General features: G+C 38.2%; 1 protein-coding gene across 1 annotated transcript; it reads left to right on the forward strand.

Moving 5' to 3' along the window:
- Positions 1-2,526: 2,526 nt before the first annotated feature.
- LOC104901112 (uncharacterized) lies at positions 2,527-22,086 on the forward strand. Its single transcript, XM_010688658.4, has 13 exons — positions 2,527-2,965; positions 4,067-5,351; positions 11,565-11,789; positions 11,877-12,100; positions 17,102-17,176; positions 18,714-18,785; positions 18,867-18,965; positions 19,834-19,905; positions 19,995-20,109; positions 20,303-20,371; positions 20,512-20,818; positions 20,910-20,985; positions 21,310-22,086. The coding sequence occupies exons 1-13, from the start codon at positions 2,819-2,821 to the stop codon at positions 21,727-21,729; spliced, it is 3,186 nt and encodes a 1,061-aa protein (XP_010686960.1). The 5' UTR covers positions 2,527-2,818; the 3' UTR covers positions 21,730-22,086.
- The last annotated feature ends 1,807 nt before the right edge of the window (positions 22,087-23,893 follow it).

The following is a 23,893-nucleotide window of genomic DNA, read 5'->3' on the forward strand; positions in this document are numbered from 1 at the left end:
AGGACGTAATTACGCTAATAAACATAATTTGTAATTAATAAAGCGAGTTTAAGGTTCGGGGTATTACATCAACTCGTGCCTCCACATATTCTACTAACTCGTGCCTCCACATATTTGTTAATATGCCATGTATTTGTTAATATTCTACTAACTCGTGCCTCCACATATTTGTTAATATGCCATGTACAAAGAAGGTGAGTAGAATTTGGAAAAACCTGACTAATGGGTCTAATCAAACCCAACTCACAATATGTAAATATGACATGCATGATGGCCAAGTAGATCATGTAGGCACTCAAACACCCAAAGATAACTCTATGCAGTCTCATCCTTCAGTATGGCATATGTGATGAGGAATTTCATATTTGTCGGTGCCACCCCCACCAACTCAATGCAACGCATACCGTGTCGATTCGTTTTATACGTTGAATCGATGCCAACTACCCAAGGATATGTAAGAAATGCGTTCGTACCAACAGGATGAGACATGAATGCATGAGTAATATCATCTCGCAATGACTATGACACATAGTTTTTCAACCTAGCAAGGTGCATAAAATTTTCAGTTGAAATCCGCTTTACACCCTTCCATCTTGTAAAAATAACTCTCGTTGTATATATGTTTTCGTTTGGTGAAGATGCGGGTATGCCTCTATTATAGCAACTTGAATGTTTCTGGGTGCCGTCTCATCATCAGTCATTTGTCGAACCATCCGCCTAGCATCATCATCGATCCCACTGGTCCATTTCTTGCCCTCTGGGTATACTATATTTACTATTTGGAATAAACACATATCATTGGTCCCTCAAAATCAAGTTAATCGTAAATGGACATCCACAAAACTTTGTCGATGCATTAGGCCGTTTCACCTTTCTCGGGTCTACCTTATCCCCCTTGTATCTCGTTCTCCAGAAACATTTCAAATGGCAAATGCAGGGACCATTCGCATTCTGCTTATACGAGTGAATAACCAATTCAAATCCTATGGAAACTGCGATTTCATTAAGATGATCAGACGCCTCTTAAACCGTCGTGAATCCATCACTTACCCTAAATCTACTATGACAACGAACCTCGCCCCCCATCATTGCTTGAGTATGGAACCTATTAAAGACTATACAAGTAATATAAATTGTTTAATATTATATTAAAATTACAAAGTTAAAATCCAGCGATAAATTAAAAAATAAACATGAGAAAAAAACTTGCACATGCATCTAAATTAGGCGCCTGCACCATAGGCCAGACGTCTATGTTAGGCGCCTTCCCAATGGTGCAGGAGTCTAATTTAGACGCCTGATTTGTGGTGCACGCGTCTAATTTAAACGCTTGACAAGTGGTGTAGGCGCCTTTATTAGATGCCTGTAGCATGGAATAGACGTCTAAACGAGGCGCCTAGAAATATTTTTAAGCGAAAAAAATAAAGTCCATATTTTTATGCATTTCAATTTAATGTGAGCTTAAAACCTATTCTAATATGCAAAATAATATTATTTACTTATAGTTTTCACTATTTAAATAGTTTATGTCTATTATATTACTCTAATATGTTAAAATGTAAATATATCTATCATTATATGCTAAAAATTTACATATAGTACATCATGTAAATTCTACATTTAATATCTTAAAAATGTAAATATAATTATTATAATATGCTAAAAATCTACATATAATTCTACATTTCTTCTTAAACATTGTAAATTCTATCATATAAAGATATTATTCTACTAGATATTCCAAATTTTAAGCTTAAACTGATATTTTAAGCGCCTAAGCTAGATCATGCTTTTACAAAAGAAAATTATCAGATCCACTGGTCAGACACCTAAGATAGGCGTCTAACCAACCGATCAGGTGTCTAAAATAGGGGTCTAACCATCTGGTAAGGCGCCTAAATTAGGCGTTTAACCAGCTGGTTGGGCGACTAAATTAGGCGCTTAACCAGAGTTCAGGCGGCTAAGTTAGACGCCTGACCTCAGGATTAGGCGTCTAACTTAGGTGCCTGACCAGCTGGCCAAACATCCCAGTCGAAAAAAAACTCACATTGTTTGCCATGATGTTGGAGTTGATTCTTCTTGATTGGTCAATGCTGACAAACACCTTAGCTTGGTCAATGCCGAAAATCTTTTTTTTGACCCATATGAGCCACGAAGGCGATACAAAGTACAAAGAAGAGGAGAGGGATTCGAACCTGTGACCTATCATTCACAGTACCTCAATCTTAACCATTAGGCCAAGACATCTTTGGTTCAATGCCGGAAATTTTGATAGAAAATGAATAAAGAAAGTTTGGTAGTGGTTTGTGTGAAAAACATGAAAAATATGGTGATTGAAATAAAGAAAGGAAAAGAGAAAAGGAGGGAATGCCATGTATTAAATATAACTCATATATTTATATACAAAAATACAGAACATTAGTAGGAAATTTCAGGACGAAATTTAACAAAACCCTTAGTTTTTTAAGGGAAAAATTACCAAAATTTGAGTTACGGGCAATTGCAAATAGCAAAGCAACGGCATGCACTCTTCTAACAAAAATAATTATGCTCAAATCTGCCTACACCGCCTTCGTCCTAGCTGTGCACTTTTCTCTCAACACCCGCACACACATACACCCCTTCTTCATTCCCTCATTTTCTTCAACTCTTTTAACAGTCCCTCTCTCTGATCTGGTTTAGCGCATACACAAAAGGGTGTAACTCAAAAATTAACCCTTGAAAATTCATAAATTTGTGTATCATCAAATGCCGAGATTATTTTGAGATACAAAAGAATTGGTTCAACGAGATTTCTGGGTTTTTTGAGGCATTTAAAATGGCGGGTCAGAATCAAGGAGGAAATTTGGATCAATTTGAGTCGTTTTTTAAAAGGGCAGATTTGGATCAAGATGGTCGGATTAGTGGTGCTGAAGCCGTCGCTTTTTTTCAAGGATCTGGTTTGAATAAACAAGTTCTTGCCCAGGTTACTTTTATTCATTTTACTATAATGTTTCATAATTTGAACTTATACTGTTTGTATTGATTCTAGGGAATTTTTTGTGAAGTGGGTTTAATTGTTATGGACTTATGGTAGTAGTTAATTTCTTGATAATGTAATGTGAATTAATGAATTATGGTTGTTTTGTTCATATTTTGATTAGCAAGAGATTGTGGCTAAGGATTTAATATCTCAGTAATTCTCAAATGGGAGATTAATTTTAAAAATTAGTTTAAAATTTGTTCGTTTGTGATTTCGGGTTTGCAATGTTTCTCCTTGATCCGCTGCTCTTGGAATGAAGCCATCAATGTGCAGAATTTCGGGTTAATGCATATATCTGTAATTCTAGTCTAAAATCTTAAGTGGGTTAGGAAAGTTGCAATTATACCGAAATCTGATAATCAATCGATTTTTTTTGCTTATTTGATGTGCTCTTTCTATTATAGGCAGCTGTAGTTGTTTCGTTGTTAAAAGAGTGCAATTTATCTCAGAAATCTGGGTATGCTTGTCTATGAGTGAAAATCATTTTGCCACATCAGATATTTTAGCTTTCAAGAGGTCATTATTTGAGAGAGAACTGATATAGAGCAGGTATTTTCATTTAGGCTCCGTTTGGTAGGGTGTAAAATATTTTCCATGAAAATGAGTTTTCCTTTTCCTTTTATTTTCCGTTGTTTGGTTTAATAAGGGGTGTAAAACAAGATTTCCATCAAGGGAGCTTTAGGTGAAAATCATTTTCCTTTCAAAATGAAGGGAAAACACATATTCCTCCCTCTTCCTTAGCAACCTTTTACTATCCTCTTATCCATCCTCTCCCTTCCCCTTCCATTTTTCTCTTTTCCATAACTTTTTTTACATTGAACCAAACAAAGGAAAATTAGCTTTACATTTGAATTTTCCATTGTAAAATGTTTTACATGAAAAATCATTTTACATTGAAAATGTTTTACATCCAACCAAACGGAGCCTAATGTGAACACGTATAATCAGGCTGGTCTTCTCCTGTATTGATATGGAGGTTGGAGAGTTCACTTCATCATACTTCAATAGTTGGCGACTGATATAAATCATTGACTCTGGTTGCAGATATGGATGCATGCTGATGAGAAGCGTGCTGGTTTCCTTGGCCGTCAAGAATTCTATAATGCCCTCAAGCTGGTAACAGTGGCACAGTCTAAGCGAGAATTGACTCCAGAGATTGTCAAGTCTGCACTGTATGGACCAGCATCATCGAGGATCCCTCCCCCACAAATAAATCTTCCACCCGCCCCTACATCGCAGCCATCTTCCGTGTCTAGTTCACCTGCAATGCAGATGGGTGCTGTGACACCTACAGCGTCACAAAATCTAGGTTATAGAGGACCTGTACCTCCTAACCAAAACATGCAGCAGCAATATTTCCCATCTCCAGGGAATCAGTCAATGAGGCCTTCTCAAGCTCTGCCAGCTAGTTCTGCTTCACTTCCTTATCAAAGTGGTCCTGGTCTTCCCAATTTGGGCGTCTCACCTACTGGGCTCCCAAGCTCTGGATTTTCAATTCCTAGTCGTCCAAGCTTAGGCATGTCGACACATGGTTTTCCAGGTTCGGGAATGTCGAGTCCTGGCCTTCCGAGCTCAGGCATGTCGACACCTGGTGTTCCAAATTCAGGGATGTCTCCTACTGCCGTTCCAGGTTCAGGAATGTCAGCTACTGGTCTTCCAAACTCTGGTGTGTCAAACAATTGGATGGGTGGAAACATGAGCGGAGCTCCATATGGACACATGTCTCAGATCCCTAATAAGGGGACTATTCCATCTACACCACAAAATACAATAGTGGTCTCCCAAGCTGCAAACAACAATTTTAAAGCAACTAATACTTCCGTGGATGGGTTTTCTTCCAATTCAGTAGCTGGAAGTGACCCTTTTTCTGCTTTTTCAATGACTAAATCAGGTGCTTCTCCAGCGACATCTTCAGTGGCAACTTTACCGACCTCCTCCGCTATTGTTCCTGTTTCTGCTTCATCTCCAGCATCCTCTGTTCCAACTTCATCGGCTATTGTTCCTGTAACTGTGTCTCAGCCTCCATTAAGATCAAGCTCTCTTGACTCGCTACAAAGTGCCTTTGTGAAGCAACCTCTGGGTGGTCAGACACAGCAGCCACATGGTTTCTCAAATCTGTCTCAGTCTGTACCTCAAGTCTCTTCTTCCGGTGTTTCACCTGGACCTGGTGATTCTACATTAGAACAATCCCAGCCATCATGGCCAAAAATGACAACTCCTGGTATACAGAAGTATACCAAGGTATTCATGGAGGTGGACACTGATCGAGATGGAAAAATCACTGGTGAGCAGGCACGCAATCTATTCCTGAGCTGGAGACTACCAAGAGGTAGGAAGTTGTTCCTCTGATTCTTGTGATTGAGATTTCCAAATTTAGGTGATTAGTTGTTATTTTAATGTCTTTCTTTTTGCTCTGTGTTGCGGTCCTTGTCTTCCAGACTTCGAGTTTTTAGATTGTGAAAAGTCATTTTCAGCGCATGGTCGTCATACTTATGCGTAAAATATCCTAGTGGAGTAATAGGTTTCAATATCCTTGGAACCGCTGTGCCACTAACTTATTTTATCTGGGCGCTCCTTATCTGAATACTTAACACTGAGATTATAAGATTTGGGTTCTGGTTTTAATGGTTTCAGGGAATAATGCTTGTCTATTTTCTCCATCTATCAAGTTGATGTGGTTTCTCTTCTTCTATTAGATTATTCTCTTTTGGGAATGAGGGTGTTTTGTCCTAATTGTAATTCATTTTTTTTTGGGTGTTGGCATTACAGTAAAGCAAAGTTTTATCCAGTTTGTTTTGATGTGTTAAAAGTGTCTTCTTAATGTTTTCACGGGGTTGATGTTTGGGAACATATCATGGCAGTGCTAGTGGCACGTAAGCGCTTGTGGCATTTAGTGTGGAAGGTCAATGTGCTGCTTTAAAATGATGTATGGTGCAGTCTACGCTCGAACTTTGAAATTAGGGGATCTGTTACTTTAGGCAAGGGAACGAGTGTCTCTTTATTGGAACAAGGTCATATCCCAGTGTAAATACTTAGGGCTCAGTACCACGAGGACATAGTGTAAAGTTGCACATTGGCTGGGGACATGGCATGATGGCATGAAACATAATCTTGATAAGAAGGCATTTGGATGTGCTGCTCTCTTTTAAATGATGTTTTTACATATTTCAACTGACCTATTTGGTAGTTCCTGTTAAAATTCTGATCATTAACCTATTGTGAGCATATATATTATATTTTCTACTTTCCTCTTCCTAAGGCTTTTTGGATGTGCTGCTCACATTTCAAATGCATATTTACATATTTCAACTGACCTATTTGTTAGTTCTTGTTAAAATTCTGATCATTAACCTATTTTGAGCATATGTATTATATATTTTACTTTCCTCTTCCTCTATTTAGACTCTTTTTCTATATATGAATTTGTGGTTCAATCGGGGTGTAAATTGATGTGCTGAACGAAATGAAGAGCTGAAGTAATATAGAAAAGGGGTCGTAATGAACTAATTCAATATGGGATACGACCTTGCAATTGGGGAAAGGAAGGGATGGACTGACACTTGGACTCATGCTGCTGTGAATTAATAAGGAAGTCGATGACAGTGAATATATATCTTGTGGAGATGAGAGAGAATGAGTGTGCGTGGAGGGAGATGCTTTATAATGGGGGTGGGGAGAGGTGAAGGGCTGTTTTATATATGGAAAAATTCACATGAATATTCCCAACTTTCACCCTTCTCAAAATAATCCCAACTTTATATTATTCCAAAATAATCCATACTTTCGAGGGGACTTTCTCAAAATAGGCCAAACTCTCTCTCTTTTTCCTTGCCTGCACTAATCCATTTTAGGTCTATAATATGTTGAAAATTAATAGTTCGGATTATTTGAGAAGGTACACCAACCTAAAGTTGGGATTATCCTAAAATAATTCAAAGATGGGATTATATTTAGAAGCCGATGAAAGTTGGGATTATTCATGTCAATTTTTCCTTTATATATTCTATCCTCTTTGGAATTGTTTTTTTTATCTTTATTTTATGTAAGATAGTCTGTTTTCTTTTATCCTCTGTTTCAACGTGTTGCGGTGGTGGTATGTTCTTTCTTTGTTTGTAAGATAGTCTGTTTTCTCATAGTTGATTGAAATAGATTTCCAGATTATGCTCTTTTGGTCTTAGCTGAACCTTGAAATTTATTATACGTAACAAAGATAACTCAAAGTTGGTAAGTTGCGTGTTATTGTAGATTGCTAAGGATTATAAATATATGCTATATAACTGCATCATCTCTTTGTGAAGGCCATGATAGTTTTTGAATTTTTTGACCAAGCCATGTCTTTAAGCGAAGTCCTTGTACAGTTGTACCTTGATTCTTTTTCATGCAGCAGATTGGATACTTAGATCTACATCCTTGTCCTATGCGTAACCCCAAGTCATTTTGAAATTGGCGCGGGATTGTGTATTAAAAGTTGATTACCGGTTTTGTTTAGGGTAGCAACTGTATACCTTAACCGTGAGATGCATGGAGTTGAATAGATGCAGTTATACTTTTTTCATTAGTCTGTTTAGCATGCTTGTAGGGGTTGAAACTTTCAAATTTTCGTGTAATACAATTAACACTGTTAGATGCAGTATTTGTGAATTGTGAGCATGAAGAAGAAATAGGAATTACAACTCTCCCCTTCCGTTAGAAAACAGTCGTTCTTATGAAATCCCGTTATAGAACGCCATAATAATAATCACATACATATCATTGCATTGTTCGTTCCGTAATGTGAACTCGTTGCATCATAACATTTTATCCCCGTTACATCCGTTCTTTTCAAACATTAGCCAAAAATATTTTATGAATTAATTATATAGTTGATGAAACATGATATTCTAACTTTTTGAAAAAATTTACGCCACATCGGCTGCGACCCGTTCTATTCATTTGTTACAAGCTGCTTCCACGACAACGCAAGCGTTACCGCGGTTATGATTGCATCCGCGATTTTCTCCCTTGGCTTGGTGCACTGTGGGGGGTGAGGGGTATTATAATATGTAATGTATTTTGAGTTTTCTTGAAGATCTTCAATTCAATGTAGCCTATAGGCAAAGTTAAAATAGATCAAAATTTTGATAGTGAATTTGCTTTGTAAATTGAATATCAAAATGTTTAAGCTATTATAATGGAAATAAGGATAAAAAGATTGAGAAAGCTCCACGTACATTATGTGGATCAAATTTATGAATAAATTTCCTTAATATAAGATCTTAACCTGATTGTAAAGAATTAAGTTCCTAGTGTATTAGATCTCAGCTTCAGTTGTTCCATTCAGTGTTACCTAATTCGTTATCTAATTTGCCTAAAATGGACCAAAAATGAACTGAATCGACCGTAATTCGCTTTTCTCAATTTGAAATTCATGGGGGAGTTAGGGAATTAGGTAATATTGGTTCCATTGTACATGGTGGACTAATGTTTAGCATATCTGCAAATGTTGAAAATTCCCATTATTAAAACTATAAAACGAAGCAATGGCACTGTACAACTACAACCACCACATCCCCTCCTCCATCCAGTTCTACTCCTAGCTTGGAGAAGGTTTAAGGATAAATATTAATCGATCATGGATCGTGCATTGGGATACGAACCACTATGTCAAACCTAGTGATTGTATACTATTATCCATGAAATTCTAGCCAGTTTAGTCTTGATAAGCAGGATTAATTTCGGATCTAGGGGTTAGATGGAAAACTAATCCAGATATGAAAAATCAAAGCATCTATTGAAGGATTAAAATGCTTATAGTATAAGGATTCTTCAAAAAGTCAAACTCATTAGCTCATAACAGGGCATTTCTTCACTCTCTTTGTAGTTCGGAGGAAACTGAGTAGATCATTTACTTCACCAAGTTCACTCACATGGCATTAGAAGAGAGGGAGTATGTACCTTATCGAGGTGTTCTAGGGGGTGGGGGTGAGGTAAGCATTTCTTTTACCCTTGCATACATTTACAGATTGCTACTCTCTCCTTTACAAAGATACCGATTATCCTCTTTAGTTTATAAATATTTCCTCCAAGTTTCAGAATAGTATATTATTTTATTTTTCGTTTTTCATCTTTTGCTATCTATAGTATAGTGTGTGTTTGTACCTAATTCACCAGAGGAAGCGTTTTGGCGGTTCCCATATACTATGTCGAGTTGAATCCCTTGCCATTTAACACCGTTCAATTCTAAGAAGACTCCAAAAGGTCCTCATAAAGTAGCATGAGAAAGAAGCAAGAGAAACAGCTGTCCCACCTTATATTCTGGTTACTTGGTATTGTGGCATTCTTGTTAGAGAACTGGATTGGTAAATGGGTTGGGTTCAAAATGACATCTCTCAAAGTGTTGCATGGTGCTCAAAAAATTATTGAAGCTGCATTTGGGAGTAAAGCAACGCAACCTGTTATCCTTGAAATATACTTCTTTGTCAAACATTCCTCAGTGAAAGTGCTTTGTTTTCCGCATTCCATTCTAATGTGTGTAGGTTAACTTCACTGATGCCTAGTTCTTGCTCTTTGGTTCTTCAATTAAGTCTATAGTATGGTCACTCTTGGTTCTCCATCTTCATATTCATCCAACCTGAAATGGTAATAGTGCAGTTCTTTCATTTTGCCGTCGTTTTTCAAATTTTTTCCCCCTTAGAGATCAGGTATTTTGAAAGTAGACAATTATTTTGGTTAATAGTTATTTGTGATCATTGAAAGAATCCATAGAATTTATGCTTTATGTGCTAACAAAGTAACACAACTTCATTGATATGAATATAAAGAGAATATGTTACCAAGATCTTATAACCACTAGTGACTCTGAATCATATTCTCGCTCTGTGCCAAATTACTTGCTACACTAGCTTTTGGCACAAATATTTATAGAAGTAGAGAGAATTTAGTGAGTAGGTGGGTGTAAGGTCCAACTTCTGTGATCTGTCAAAAGGTAGAGTTTAAACCTTGCCGAGAAAAGGATGCAGCAAGTAATTTGTGACATCCAGACAAGGAATATGTAGCAAGTAATTTGGGATGGAGGGGAGAACATTATGCAATAAGATTGAGAAAAGTGATTACTTTTTATAAATCCTTATAGTGATGCCTTGATGGTGATGTTTTTAATGATAGAGGGACTAATATTAATGTTAGCCTTTTGTGGTAGGATAAGTTTTTGATATTTCGGAGTTAGGGTAGGGTAATAACTTTTGATGCAAGGATAGTGGGATTGTTGATTGAAGGCTTTTTGGGGGTAATTATGAAAATTTTATTAATCCTAAAAGGGATGTTTTATACTTAATAAAGGCAAATAAGGGCTAACTTGCCTTTGTGCCCATACACATTTGCTATAAACCAATGATTAGTAGTTTTGGACTAGAATATGTATGAATTAAGATAGATAAAAGAAGAAGAGGAAGATAGAGGAGGTAGAGAGAACTCAGAGAAGAAGGTAGATATAGTAGAGAGAGAAGAAGATATGTATTTATGTTGCTCAGTTCAAAATGATCCTTTTCTTACAAGCTGCCCACATTCGAGAGGTGGGTAAACTCTCCGAATTCATCTAAGAGTAAGATTAATTTCTGGTTATCTTCCTATTCCTTCTTCACTGTCTCAAATTCATTCTGTCACTTTCCCCCCAAGTAACTGGGTCAGCTGAGAATCAGGCTTCCTTCCTGCTATCAGTCACTAGCTATTGACTGGATTCCCCTTGTAAATTCTTCTCTCATATGCAATTAAGGCTTTGGCCTGTGTTGATTCCGTGCAGCGTACTATGTATATCCATCAATACAATTCCCGTGAATTCGAGACAGAAAAGGGCCGCTTATAACATCAGGGTCCAAATCACAAAGACTCATCATGTGCGCAGGTCAAAAATTGCCGGAAACAAAGTGATACCAGATAAAAATTCAGAAATATGAAGGTACTGACCCCTGAGATACTGGCAGCTGTGGGAAATATTTCGTCTCTCAATCCTAGAAGTTGTTAAAGAAATTGTTCTTCCTGACCATTCAAAGTGCACAGCTTTGTTTCGATTCCCAAACAAAGTGAATTAGCCAAAGGGTCCTAAAGTACTTGCTTTGAGCTGCTTCTAGGTTAAATCTCCTCCACTGCCAGTTACCATTCATGTTTTGCAAAGACCTGGCTGTCAACTGATGTTCAGCAATGTCAACATTTATTGCCGAACTGAAGTATGAAAATCACTATAGAACACAACGCTCTGGATACTCTCATCATTGCACAAAGGAAAGAATGAATTCCACCTCAATTAGATAAAGGTGGCAAGTTTATTGTAAGCAACACAAGAAACTATCTGTTGCATGTAAAAATTTCTATCTGATGTGTCAGTGCAAAATAGGCCAGTAGTCGAAGTTAGAAAAATTTATAGATTTGTTATGTGTGTGTTACTGGCCTGATCATCAGCATAATTCTCCCTCTCTTTTCTTGTCTTATTTCCTTCATTTTAGAGACAACAATCTTTGTGATCTACACTTATGCTCTGCTCATTTTTTAATTCAATTTTGTTTCTCAGAGGTTTTAAAGCAGGTGTGGGACTTAGCTGACCAGGACAACGACAGCATGCTTTCACTAAGAGAGTTCTGTATTGCCCTATATTTAATGGAGCGATATAGAGAAGGGCGTTCTCTTCCGACTTCACTTCCCAATAGCATTATGTTTGATGAAACTCTCATGCGGATGACAGGTATTCCAAATTCATCGCATGGTAATGCAGGATGGGGAGCAACATCTGGTACTGGTATGGTTAACTCTGTAATACTCTAACCTTGTCCTTTCCTCCTCTTTGTGACATTTCTCTTAGCAGTCTTCCTTTTTAAAAAATTAGGTTACAGGCCAGTGCATGGAATTCCAGGTTCCCAACCTGTGGCTCCTACAGCTGGTCCAAGACCAGTCATGCAGTCAGCACCCCAGCCCAATGCAAAAATACAATTCCAGCAGCCAAAATCAAAAACATCTGTCTTAGATAATTCCCAAGCATTTCAACTCACTGACGGCGAGCAGAATGTGCTGCAATCAAGTCCTCCGGGAATCATTGATGCAGAAAATAAGGTATTGGCAACATGCAAATTACACACCAATAAATCGCTAAATAAGTAAATATTGATAGTTTCTTTAAATGCTTTCTCGTGCACTCATGGGCAGCTCCCTTGGAGTACTCCATTTCATGTGGCAACAAACTGTAGTACTAAGGAATCGTCCTTTGTAACAGATTGTTTATCATCTGACCTCTAGTATTGCTTAGAAGTTAGACATTGCCATTTGCAGTTTTGCTTTGATGGCAGACCATGTTTTTCTTGTCAATGGAATAATTTGTGGCCCTTGCTGGACCCTGGGGATGTTTAATATAGCTAGGCATTAGATTGGGGAGGAGACACCTTTGAAGTTACAGCAAGCATGCATGAGCTAGATTCTTTTCATACTGTACCTCAGACACCCTCATGCGCAAAACATAGTTTGCATGCATAATGAGCTGGAATGCCTGTATCTCCAAGTAGCTATCTAAAGTACTTCCTTTTGCAATATGAGTTTTTAATTCATATGCTTTTGGTAGAGATGCACTTGACGATACGTTTTTGGTGGAGGATTTTGAATGCAGTGTGATTCACATGTGACGATGTCTTCTTCAGTCTCTGTTTTTTCAGCACCTTTTTTCCTGTCAAAAGATTGTTGCATAAAGTTTACCCTGATTTTTTAATTGTAATTTGTGAAATTTAAAAAAATGGCATGGAATTTCTTCGCGTATGATTTTGGATCAACCTGGATTTGAGTCACAAAGTAATGAATCCTACTAGGCTTAGAGAATTTGGTTTTAAAGGTAGTAGAAAAATAATACTTCGACCAAGAATGTCTTCGCTTAGTGATTAAGGAGAATGTCTTCGCTTAGTGATTAAGATTGAGATATTATGGACACATTAAGATTGAGATATTATGAACAATAGGACACAGGTTCGAATCCCCTATTAATCCTTTGAACTGCCTTCGACAAGAAAATATTTTAAAATACTTTGCCGGTCATTCTCTTTTTTTTGCAGGTTTCTAAATGTAGGGGTGCGGTCCCCTCCTTTACCTTATTTTGTATTATTTCTTTCTTTTTCTTTTACCCTTATTTTCTTAACTTCTCCTTACTTTACCCTTCTTTGAGGTAGGTAATCAACTCAAAGAAAAAAAAACTTGAGGGTAAAAGAGAGAAAAGATAAGAGAAATGGAAAAGAACTGATGGAAAATAAGTTAAAAAGGGGAAACACATACCTGAAAGTTTATTTTGGCGATGAGAAGACCCTAATTGACCGCTAGACCTTTCCAAAGTATTCTGTTGTCACCCATAAGGGGATATTTTAAAGTATCTATTTTGTTATTTGGCCGAAATGGAATCGCTTCTTTTAAACTGGACTAAAGTTACCAAATTCGCTCTAGTTTTTAGATTAGACATACCTATTCCCAGTTTGCCAGTGCTTCTAGTGGCTTGAGTATGCAATATGGATTTTTGAAAGGAGTCAAAATTGATCTTTGGACCATTGGACATCTGTTGGTTGGTGAAGGTTGAATTTGTTGGTTCTTTTTTTGTTCGACTTTAAGGAGAGGAGCTTAGATGAAGAATGTTGCATCTCTAGGCTTTAAGTATTAGAACCCTTGATCTGCCAGTTGACAGTGCTGTTCACTAATCTGAGGGATTATAGAAACAGAAACTGGGGTTCCTTCTTCTTTTTCTTCTTCTAGATTCATATTCTTCCCTTCCTCTTCCTCTTCCTCTCTGTTTTCAGAGGTTCGGAGTAGATGGGGGAAGTAATGTGAATTTCTGATTTGTTCCGCATTCTTTTCGCCCTTTTCCCCCTTTCAGCTGCCTATGACTTTTCGTCTTTTGCTGAAAATCATCTCTATGCAACCAATTTACCTGAATTACTAATGAACAGTGAAGAATGAGTGCAAATTTCTTTTTTACAGCTCTTAATGTGGCTGTAAATTTATATGGGAAACCATATCTATTAGCGGTAATACGTTGTTTTATCTGTACATCTAAATTTCATTAGGTTGGAAGGGATAAACACAATTTTATAAAGCTTTAAGCAGCACACTTATTTTATGTGGAACTCCAAGTTGAGACCCCAGCATAGCAAATTCACTCTGAGAAGTGAACTGCGTACCTGTACAATGCTAGCCAACTGAATGTATCACGAATTAGGTAACCCTATACTAGACTTTTTTTTCTTTTTTTCTCCCTATACTAGACATATTCCTATTATTTTTGCTAAAGTAGAGGAAAAGCGTTGCTGGATGACTGGATCTAGATGAAGAGGTGCTTTTTAGTACATTTTCTGCAATCATATTTTCTAGTCTGCAGTCAATTTTCTTGGGAATAGATTGTTTTCACATTTGAGGCTGCATAAATTGTGGGGGTAATAATGGTATTTGTGGTTGAAGTGGTTTTTAGCTCATAAAGAGATTATAATATATGAATCTCTTGAGAAGCTTAAAGTAAAGGGGGACTTTCATGGAGCCAGGGGCCAAGAAAAAGGAGATGCTAAGCTCTATATGATGGTGCATGGATGATTACAAGCTCTTTAGTAAAGACTTTAGTGCAGAATAGTTTAGAGGAGCTTATCCTTTGTGAACAGTGTTGTAAGCTGAAGATGAAGGTGAAGTGGGAAAGGAGGGGGTTGTAATTCTAAGGAGGGCAAATAAGCTATGGGGAGATGTTTGTGGTTGAAGTGCCTTCCACTTCATAAAGGGATAGGAGTTCTCGAGAACTGTGAAGTCAAGAAGAGACTTCGACGAAGTCGGAGGCCAAATTAAAAAGAGATGTTAAGATCTTAATGATAGTGCATGGATGAATACTTTGTAGGAGCTTATACTTTTAGAAACAGTGTTATTAGGTGAAGACAAAGGTAAAGTGGAAAGAGGGGTTTGTAATTCTAAGCTACTTCATCCGTTTTCTTCTAGTTGTATCCAATGACACACATATGTAGAGTAATATAAATGTATGTTGAAAATTAAAAAAGAGATGTTAAGATCTTAATGATAGTGCGTGGATGAATTCTTTGTAGGAGCTTATACTTTGAGAAACAGTGTTATAAGGTGAAGATAAAGGTAAAATGGAAAGAGGCGGTTGTAATTCTAAATTACTTCCTCTATTTTCTTTTAGTGGTACCCAAAGTTAATGGCACGCATATTTAGAGTAGTTGTGTAAATGTATGTTGAAAATATTAAACAAAGCACATTTGAGGAGAAAACCTTTCCCAACAAGGAAATGGTACAATTAATTTTAAAGCATCCCAAAAAGGAATATGGTACAGATATTAAAAAGACGGAGGTAGTATTAAAAAAGCTACTTATGCAAATGAATTTTAAGAGTCATGCTTGACAAATAGCACATGTCAGCTCGGCATTACAAGCACTCAAATAATTTCTGCAGATTTGTTTACAGTTTGGTAGTCTCTTCCATTGTGCTCTCATTGCTGATGAACTTGTTGAACTCCGTAAGCATTTTTATAAGTGGATAGTTTTAGCAAAGGACAACTCACTAAGAAATGGAGGGAATACGTTGCCATTTTCTTAAGTTGAGGAGCTTCAATTCAGCTCTTTACTTATGCTTGACGCCTTCATCTACGACCCCCTGATTTCATGAGAATAGTGTCTGGATTATGTGTCCATAAATATGGCTAAAGTTTATCTTTATGTACTTCCTCCATTTCTACGTAAATGCAAACATTTGACTTCAACGTGCCAACACAGATTTTTGACAATTTATATCATTAATTATCAATTAGTAAATATCATAAAAAGTAAATATTATGAAAAGTTGGTATTATGAGAATATACATTGACACTAATGGAACAATAGTTTACACAATGATACTTATTTCTATAGATTCGTAAAAAATATGGTCAAAGTTGGTATATGAAAAGTGCAAAAGTCAAAATATTGCATTTATTTAGAAACAATATAAGTATATGTCTATGCCTAAAAGGAAATTTTTGTAAAGGAAGTCCCAACTATGGGCTCCCATGCAAAAACATTCGCAACTTCAAATTAATATTGTTCACTCTCAACTTTGGGGGTATTTTACAATGGTGGTCCCAATTTCTAACTTGTGTAGCAGGCAAACTTTGTTAAAGAAATTTTCTTATTTCTTTTCTTTCTCCTTCCTCTCCTGCTCCCTCCTCCTCTTCCCTTCCCCACTACCCCCTCCCCCAACTGAATCTCCTGTCTCCCCTGCCACCCTACGTTCCCCACCACCTCCCCCGCCACCCTATGCCCTGTCCTTGAACTCCCCTCCCTTGTTCCTCTAACCCTTTAATGCCCCTAAAACTCCCTCCCCTGCCCTTGCCACCACTCCCTCCCTTCCCCCACCACCACCTGAAACTCCTTCCACGACCCCTAAAACCTTATCCCTTCCCCCGCCCCTAAAACTGCCTCTCCTCCCCAGAAACTCTTCTCTTCCCCCCGCCACCACTCCCTCCCCTGCCCCGCCACCTGAAACTCCTTCCCTGGCCCCCGAAACCCCTCCCTACCCCGCCATGCCTCACCTGCCCCTGAAACTCCCTCCCTCATCCCCGAAAATCTCTCTCCTACCCTGCCACCCCTTTATAATTGCAACATATATTGTCGTGGCACACTTAAGAGAAAATGAAGGAGTGTTAACACAATTACAATTCCAAATAAATAAGGTTGCAATTATTTTGAGACTTGCACAAAAGAAATATGTTGTAATCATGTTGGATGGAAGGAGTAATTATTACAGGATCATAGTATAGCATTAGCACGTTAAAATCTATGACAACTCCATTGTGGTTGTATTTCTTATATCTAGTTCGGATTAGATCTTTTAATTCAAGTACTTGCTTGATTACAATCTCATAAAAAACTTTGTATGACCACTGTAATTCTGTGTATAACTCAAATATGTGTAAAGTATATAGGTCACTTGTGTTTTTAGCTTAGTCGCGTTTACATGCCCAAACAATGCTCATATATTGTCGATTTTAGAATCTTCTTTGCTTTTACTCTTTTTGCCAACTATTTTAGAATCTTTATAAATTCTGTTATTGAAGGTTGGAAAGGTGGAGAAGGTAATTTTGGATTCTAGGGAAAAGCTCGAGTTCTATCGTACAAAAATGCAGGAACTTGTGAGTAGCTTCTCTCTATTCTTAATTTTACCAACACTTTGAGGATTTATATTGGCTCAACATACTGGATATTTATCTCCTCTATGTGCATTTGTATATTCTTTCCTTTAAGCAGAACCTTAGTAATAACTTGTTTACCCTGGGCTACATGAATTGAAGCTTAGTAAAAGTATAAACAATTCATTGGATTATCTATATCCTACAACAGCTTATTATTTTTTGTGTCTATATCTATTTTTTCCTATGTTTTTCTCTTTCTGTTGTTAGTATTTGATGTTGTCTTAAATTGAGTTTTGTCTCAGAGTTTATTTCGTTCGATCATCACTTGACATGATATAGAATCCTCGAGGGGTAAAATTCCTGAAATTATGTTGGAATTGTTGGAATCGCTTATTGATTCGTTTATTCTTAAGATCTGATGAGTATTTAGGTAAGTGATGACTGTTACAGTTACCAATGGCCAAGAGAAAATATTATACCATCATCCCAGTTCCCAATGCTGAATCTTTTTTTGTGGGAGACAGAGGGGGGGGGGGATGTATGCAGTCTTACCTGTACAATCTAGAAAGAGGATCTACCCCTACCATCTAAAATAGATGGTTTCAGATTGACTCTTCATTCAGAAGGCAACTGATTAGCTTACTACTTCAGACCAATAAGTAAAGAATAGTCTAGTAAGATATTTGACATAGTCGATAATTGATTATAGTCCAGAGTTTTGAAAGTTGCCTTTAGAGAATCTTTCAACTTTGTTGAAATTGGAGGTAGAAATCCACAAAGCTCTCCAAGAAAAATTGTTGTCATTGCTGTTACACAATCTAGGGAATTTACTCCAGTTTTGCTGTATCAAGGATAGGGCTTGCAGTTAACATCTTGTAGGGTCAATTAATATTGCCAGTGATATTATCGAAAGCCTTTGATTTGTTTCGTTTAATAGGAAGCAGACGGAGAAGAGAAAAGTGTCTTGTCAGTGCTAAATAATCTGATGTCCATATCGATCTCTATTAAGGCTTTAAGTATCTAGTTCATTGGATATATATTACTGATTATGGGGGGCAGTTGTCTTCCTGCATGTGAGCTGACATATCCTGATAAGAGGCTTTTGGAGGCACAACATACCCCCTCTGGCAGGCCGTAGGACATGCTTGGCCCCGTTGGCACTTGGCAGAGACTGGCATGGCACTGTATGCTGTACGAGGCATGAATGCATGATGGTCAGCTGGTGAACCGCCATATCAATCTATAACTACAAAAGAATAAGAAGATAAGGTGGAAAATAGTGGGCATGACCCAGCATGCTCTGCCATGGGGCCTAGCCTTGGGATGCCAGCCCGGCACGGCCCACTATCACCTTTTGAATCCTAACTCTTTATTGAGCAGTCATAAAGCTGCCGGCTCTGTTTCTGATGTCTAGTATCTTTAGATTGTGGTTGGGAATTTATTTTTGTCCATAATATGTACACTTAAAATGCCGTTGTATCTTTATCAACTTTAATATATTTGTTATTATAAATATTGATCTTGTATCATTATCTAGGTTTTATACAAAAGCCGATGTGATAATCGACTGAATGAGATAATTGAGAGGGCATCTGCAGACAAGCGTGAGGTATAACATGTGTATGGAGAATCCCTTCTTGCATTGCACTGTCATATAACTCTCATGGATTTAACAGATTGATTATTCCAGGCTGATCTACTGGGTAAAAAATATGAAGAAAAATATAAGCAAGTAGCAGAAATAGCCTCAAAGTTAACTATTGAAGAGGCTAAATTTCGAGAATATCAGGTAATGCCATCTTACAATTGACATATTAGTGGTAACTTAGCCACTTATGGAAGTAATTATCAAATATTTACTATGAGGTGTTCAAGATTGGTGGTTTTATATGGCTTTTTGTGCAAGGCTTACTGAATCTGTTACTTACCATCGTTGCCTTCTGGAGGGTTTTTTGCGCCTTTGGTAGTCTGGCAGCATAAAATATCAGTAAATAACTTGTTGTGTGGTTAGTGTCTCATTGTGTAAATTCTGTAAACCTTTCTGTCACGTGCTGTTGAAGCATTAGGTTTACTTGACTATTATATGGCATGGGGTCATTTTCTTAGTGATTTCTATATTGCCGTAAGTCCTGCTATTCCTTTCTTCCTTTTTTTTTCTCACCTCTGCTTTACAGAGAATTTTACTCTCTTCTCTATCACTCTTCTTTCACAATGTTCAGTTTACTTTCTTCTGAACTGCGAGTTGCCTGTTTAACATAATGCTTCTTCTGTTTTAACCTGTTTGTTTAGTCATGCTTGCCAATGCAGAATTTATATAATTTATATCTTTCATTTATTAAAAAGCAAAAACTATAAAAAGATGATATTTGGAAATACATTGAAACAAATCCAACAAGATTCCACATGACTATATTTTTCTTGAGTATAAATAAAAAAAGATAGTCAGCGCATGAATAGTGACAAAGTCAAAACATGTCAACTAAAAAGAAATGAAGTATGATTTTACTGCTACTGTTCTGTGAATCATTGTTGTATATAGCCTTTTGGCAGCGCTGTTAGGAATATGGTAGGCTGTGTAGCCACAAAAGAATCACTGAGTCTTCAAGGCTCAATCATATTCTTTTTGAACGGTTGTCTTTATTCTGTTCATATGGCAGGAGCGAAAAACAGAGTTACAGCAAGCAATTCTTAACATGGAACAAGGTGGAAGTGTCGACGGTATTCTTCAGGTAGACTTCAACATTTATTCTATGATGATTAAGATAATAGGTCATGCCTATGATTTTTGATTTGTATCCTTGAGTTGCGGCTTTTACAGGTCCGTGCTGATAGAATACAGTCAGATTTTGAGGAGCTCCTGAAGGCTTTGTCTGAACGCTGCAAGAAACATGGAATAGAAATTAAGTCAGCAGCATTAATGGAGCTTCCTAAAGGTATTTTAATAGTCTCTTTCTTCTCTGTTAACCTCATGCTTTCATATTGCTTCAGGAAACTTTCGTAATATATTTTTCTGAATCATATCCTAAAATTGTGGAACGCGTAGCTGTCTTTAATTAGATGACAAAAGTACTGTCAGTTTGGCTGAATCAAGCTGTTAATTGACCTGGATGTTTTGATAATCTTAAGGCTGGCAACCTGGGATTCAAGAAGGAGCTTCTGTCTGGGATGAAGAATGGGACAAGTTTGATGATGAAGGTATGCTGTGCAGGACTTCTGATGGTCACCTTTTGCAGAAGGGACCCCTTGTATTGCAAAATTCTTTACTGAACGCTTGACCCTCCTTCCATTCTGGGCAAGAGAAAGGTAGAAACTTATCATTTTGATTATTTTTTCAGGACTCCTATTCGATAAGGAAGTTGGTACAAATGCACAAAATGGCAAGCCTTCATTGTTCGAGAATGGAACATACTCTCATGATGATGTACTCAGTCCTGATTCCTCATCAAATGTGGATGCCAAGTCCGAATTGCAATCCAGTAAAGGTGAACGTGCACTTGATAGTGAATCTGGATACGCCTATAGTGAAGATGATTCTGCAAGAAGCCCACATGGAAGCCCAGCACACCGTGCCACACTGGAAAGCCCGTCACAGGATTTTTCAGATATTTTTGCAAGGAGCGAGGCAGATACAGATTTCCATCGGTATGATGCTATAATATGCTTATTGTTCGTTCTCTCGCTTGGCATAGTTCCTCTGATGTCATAAATCTAAAATATCCTTTGTCCTCCACAGAAGCTTTGATGACCAGGGTTGGGGAAATTTTGATGGTACCGATGATGCCGACTCAGTTTGGGGATTTAATTCTAAGGTAGGCCAGTTGTATCTTTGAGAACTATGGATTTAAATATTCTACTCCTGGAATTAATTGTCACATTGTCCAACACCACATAATAAATGAAGGCTTTTGTAAATAGTTGAATAGTTCTCAATTTTATCTCCCTCATCACTTCATTTGAGTATTGACGTGCTGGAAATCTGATCATAAACCACTGCAATAGTAATAAAAGTTATTTTTTCTTTTTTAATTTGGACATCTTGCATTAGTAGATCTAATTAGCATGTGACAATTGATTCTGGGACTACAGATTGTATTTCTGAATTTATCTTCATGCATGGATTTGCTTCCTTGCAGGACCAGCATGGTGACCGCATGTTTGAATCCAGTGGCTTCGGTTTAAGTCCTAGAACAGATTCACCACAAGGAGACAGCAGTTACGACAAACGAAGTCCATTCAATTTTGCAGACTCTGTGCCAGGAACACCATCATTTTCCAAGTCTGGTAACTCTCCAAGATATAGTGAGGCAGGGGACGGCTTCTTTGACAATTATTCGAGGTTTGATTCCTTCAGCGTGAATGAAAGTAACAGATTTTCTCCACCACACGAGACCCTTACGAGGTTTGACTCCATAAGTAGCAGCCGAAGTGGGTTTGGTGGCCATAATAGAGGATTCACTTCTTTTGATGATGCAGATCCCTTTGGGTCCTCCGGGCCCTTTAAGGTCTCCTCTGAAACACCAAAAAAAAGTTCTGATAATTGGAGTTCATTCTAGTTCCATCTTCCATCAGGTTACTACAATCATCTCTCTTCTCGGAGTAAAGTGATAATATATAGTCCATTTTCTCGTGTGCTTGTATAGCAAAAAGATTAATATGGTGTTGTAAATTGTTTATTTTCGTATTTGTTCCTTTGTAATTGCATTGTAGACTCGAGCAATTTTTGTTTTCTCCTGCCAAACGAGCGGAAAACATTGTGCATGTTTGAATTTGTGAATTATGTGTGCTCTCTCCCTCTTTGTAAAGAAGTGAGAGTATAGGATCATAGGTAAGGTAGATAAAGAAACACCATTGGATTTATTTGGTCCGTGATACATCTTCGAAAAGCTGAATGTATTGAATTCTTTGCTTTAGATGATTTAGTTCTTATATCGTAAAATGATTGTTTTTTTTTTATATATTTTCGGGGAAACACGATATGAAGATTGGGGGTTTATTGTGTCTTTTTAACCTGGAAAGATACAAGAAATAAATTTGGATCTTCCTTCTCACAAGTACCAACTTATCAAAATTATAGAGATTGCGAAAGGTATCATTAGAATCAATGTTTGTCGCCTTGGATTGGCCTGGAAAGACCCAGTTCTGAAAGATAGTTGGCTTGATTAGCCTTTTGGAATATGCACACAAATTGACTCTAGTGGAGGTGTTGGATGAGGCTCTTGATGTCCGCAATGATGGTACTTATTTCGGTCTAGAAATTGAGAATTGCTGAGTAGGAGTGAGCCCCAAGAAAATGAGGCCCATACCGCCCGAGTGGATGCCAATGAGTACTTAGCCATATTTGGGCACTATAGAAGCGACTTCTCCTATTGGTTGAGTGGGGTGGAAGCCACTCGAATGAGGGGCAAATGAGCCCCAAGATGTTCGAGTGGGTATCAATTGATACTTAGCCGTATTTGGCTAGGTATGGAAGTGACTCGGCCAAGGAGAGGAGATCTCCCATTGGCCGAGTGGGGTGGACGCCACTCGGATGAGGGGCTATTGAGCCCCGACCGTACGAGTGCGTACAAGTTGATATTTAGCCTAATTGGCTAAGTATGGAAACCACTTGATAAAAGAGAGGGGATCTCCCATTGGTCGAGTGGGGTGGACGCCACTCGGATGAGGGCTAATGAGCCCTATGCAGTACGAGTGGGTACCAGTTGATATTTAGCCATATTTGACTAAGTATAGAAACCACTCGGCAAAGGAGAGGGGATTTCCTATTCATCGATTAGGGTGGACGCCACTCGGATGAGGGGTTAATGAGCTCCGGGCTGTCCGAGTGCGTACCAGTTGATTCTTAGCCATATTTGGCTAAGTATGGAAGCCAATCGTCAAAGGAAAGGGGATCTCCTATTGGCCGAGTGGGGTGGACGCCGCTTGGATGAGGGGCTAATGAGCCCCATGCTATACGAGTGGGTACCAGTTGATACTTAGCCATATTTGGCTATGTATGAAAGCCACTCGGCGAAGGAGAGGGGATCTCCTATTAGCCGAATGGGATGGATGCCGCTCGAATGAGGGGCCAATGAGCCCCAGATGTCCGAGTGGGTACCAGTTGATACTCAGCCATATTTGACTAAGTATGGAAGCCACTCGGCGAAAGAGAGGGGATCTCCTAGTAGCTGAGTGGGGTGGACGCCACTCGAACGAGGGGCTAATGAGCCCCACACTGTCCGAGTGGGTATCAGATGATACTTAGCCATATTAGGTTAAGTATGGATGTGACTTCGGCAAAGGGGAATGTGTCTGCTGTTGGCCGAGTGGAGCATACGCCACTTGGATGAGGGGCTAATGAGCCCCAAGCTGTCCGAGTGAGTTCCAATTGGTAATTAGCTGTATTTGGCTAAGTATGGATGTGATTTCGGCAAACGAGAAGAGGTCTCCTGTTGGCTGAGTGAGGTGGACACCATTCAGATTTGGGGCTAATGAGCCCCAAGCTATCCAAGTGGGTGCAGATGGATATTTTGTCAAATGAAGAAACAACGCTTATTTGGTCCGAGCAAGTGTATCCGACTCCAAGTGGCACATGACAATCTTGGATACTTGGGAATTTGGGGTCCCTCCTTTGGGTTGAGCTGACTGGACATTTATGGAGAATTTTGACGTTTCGGCTTCCTTGGACTATGGCCTTTGCATTGAGTTGGTCCATTTGAGACGCCTAAAAAGCCCATTAAG

This window comes from Beta vulgaris, chromosome 1 (genome assembly GCF_026745355.1).
Source record: "Beta vulgaris subsp. vulgaris cultivar EL10 chromosome 1, EL10.2, whole genome shotgun sequence".
Lineage (NCBI taxonomy): Eukaryota > Viridiplantae > Streptophyta > Magnoliopsida > Caryophyllales > Amaranthaceae > Beta > Beta vulgaris.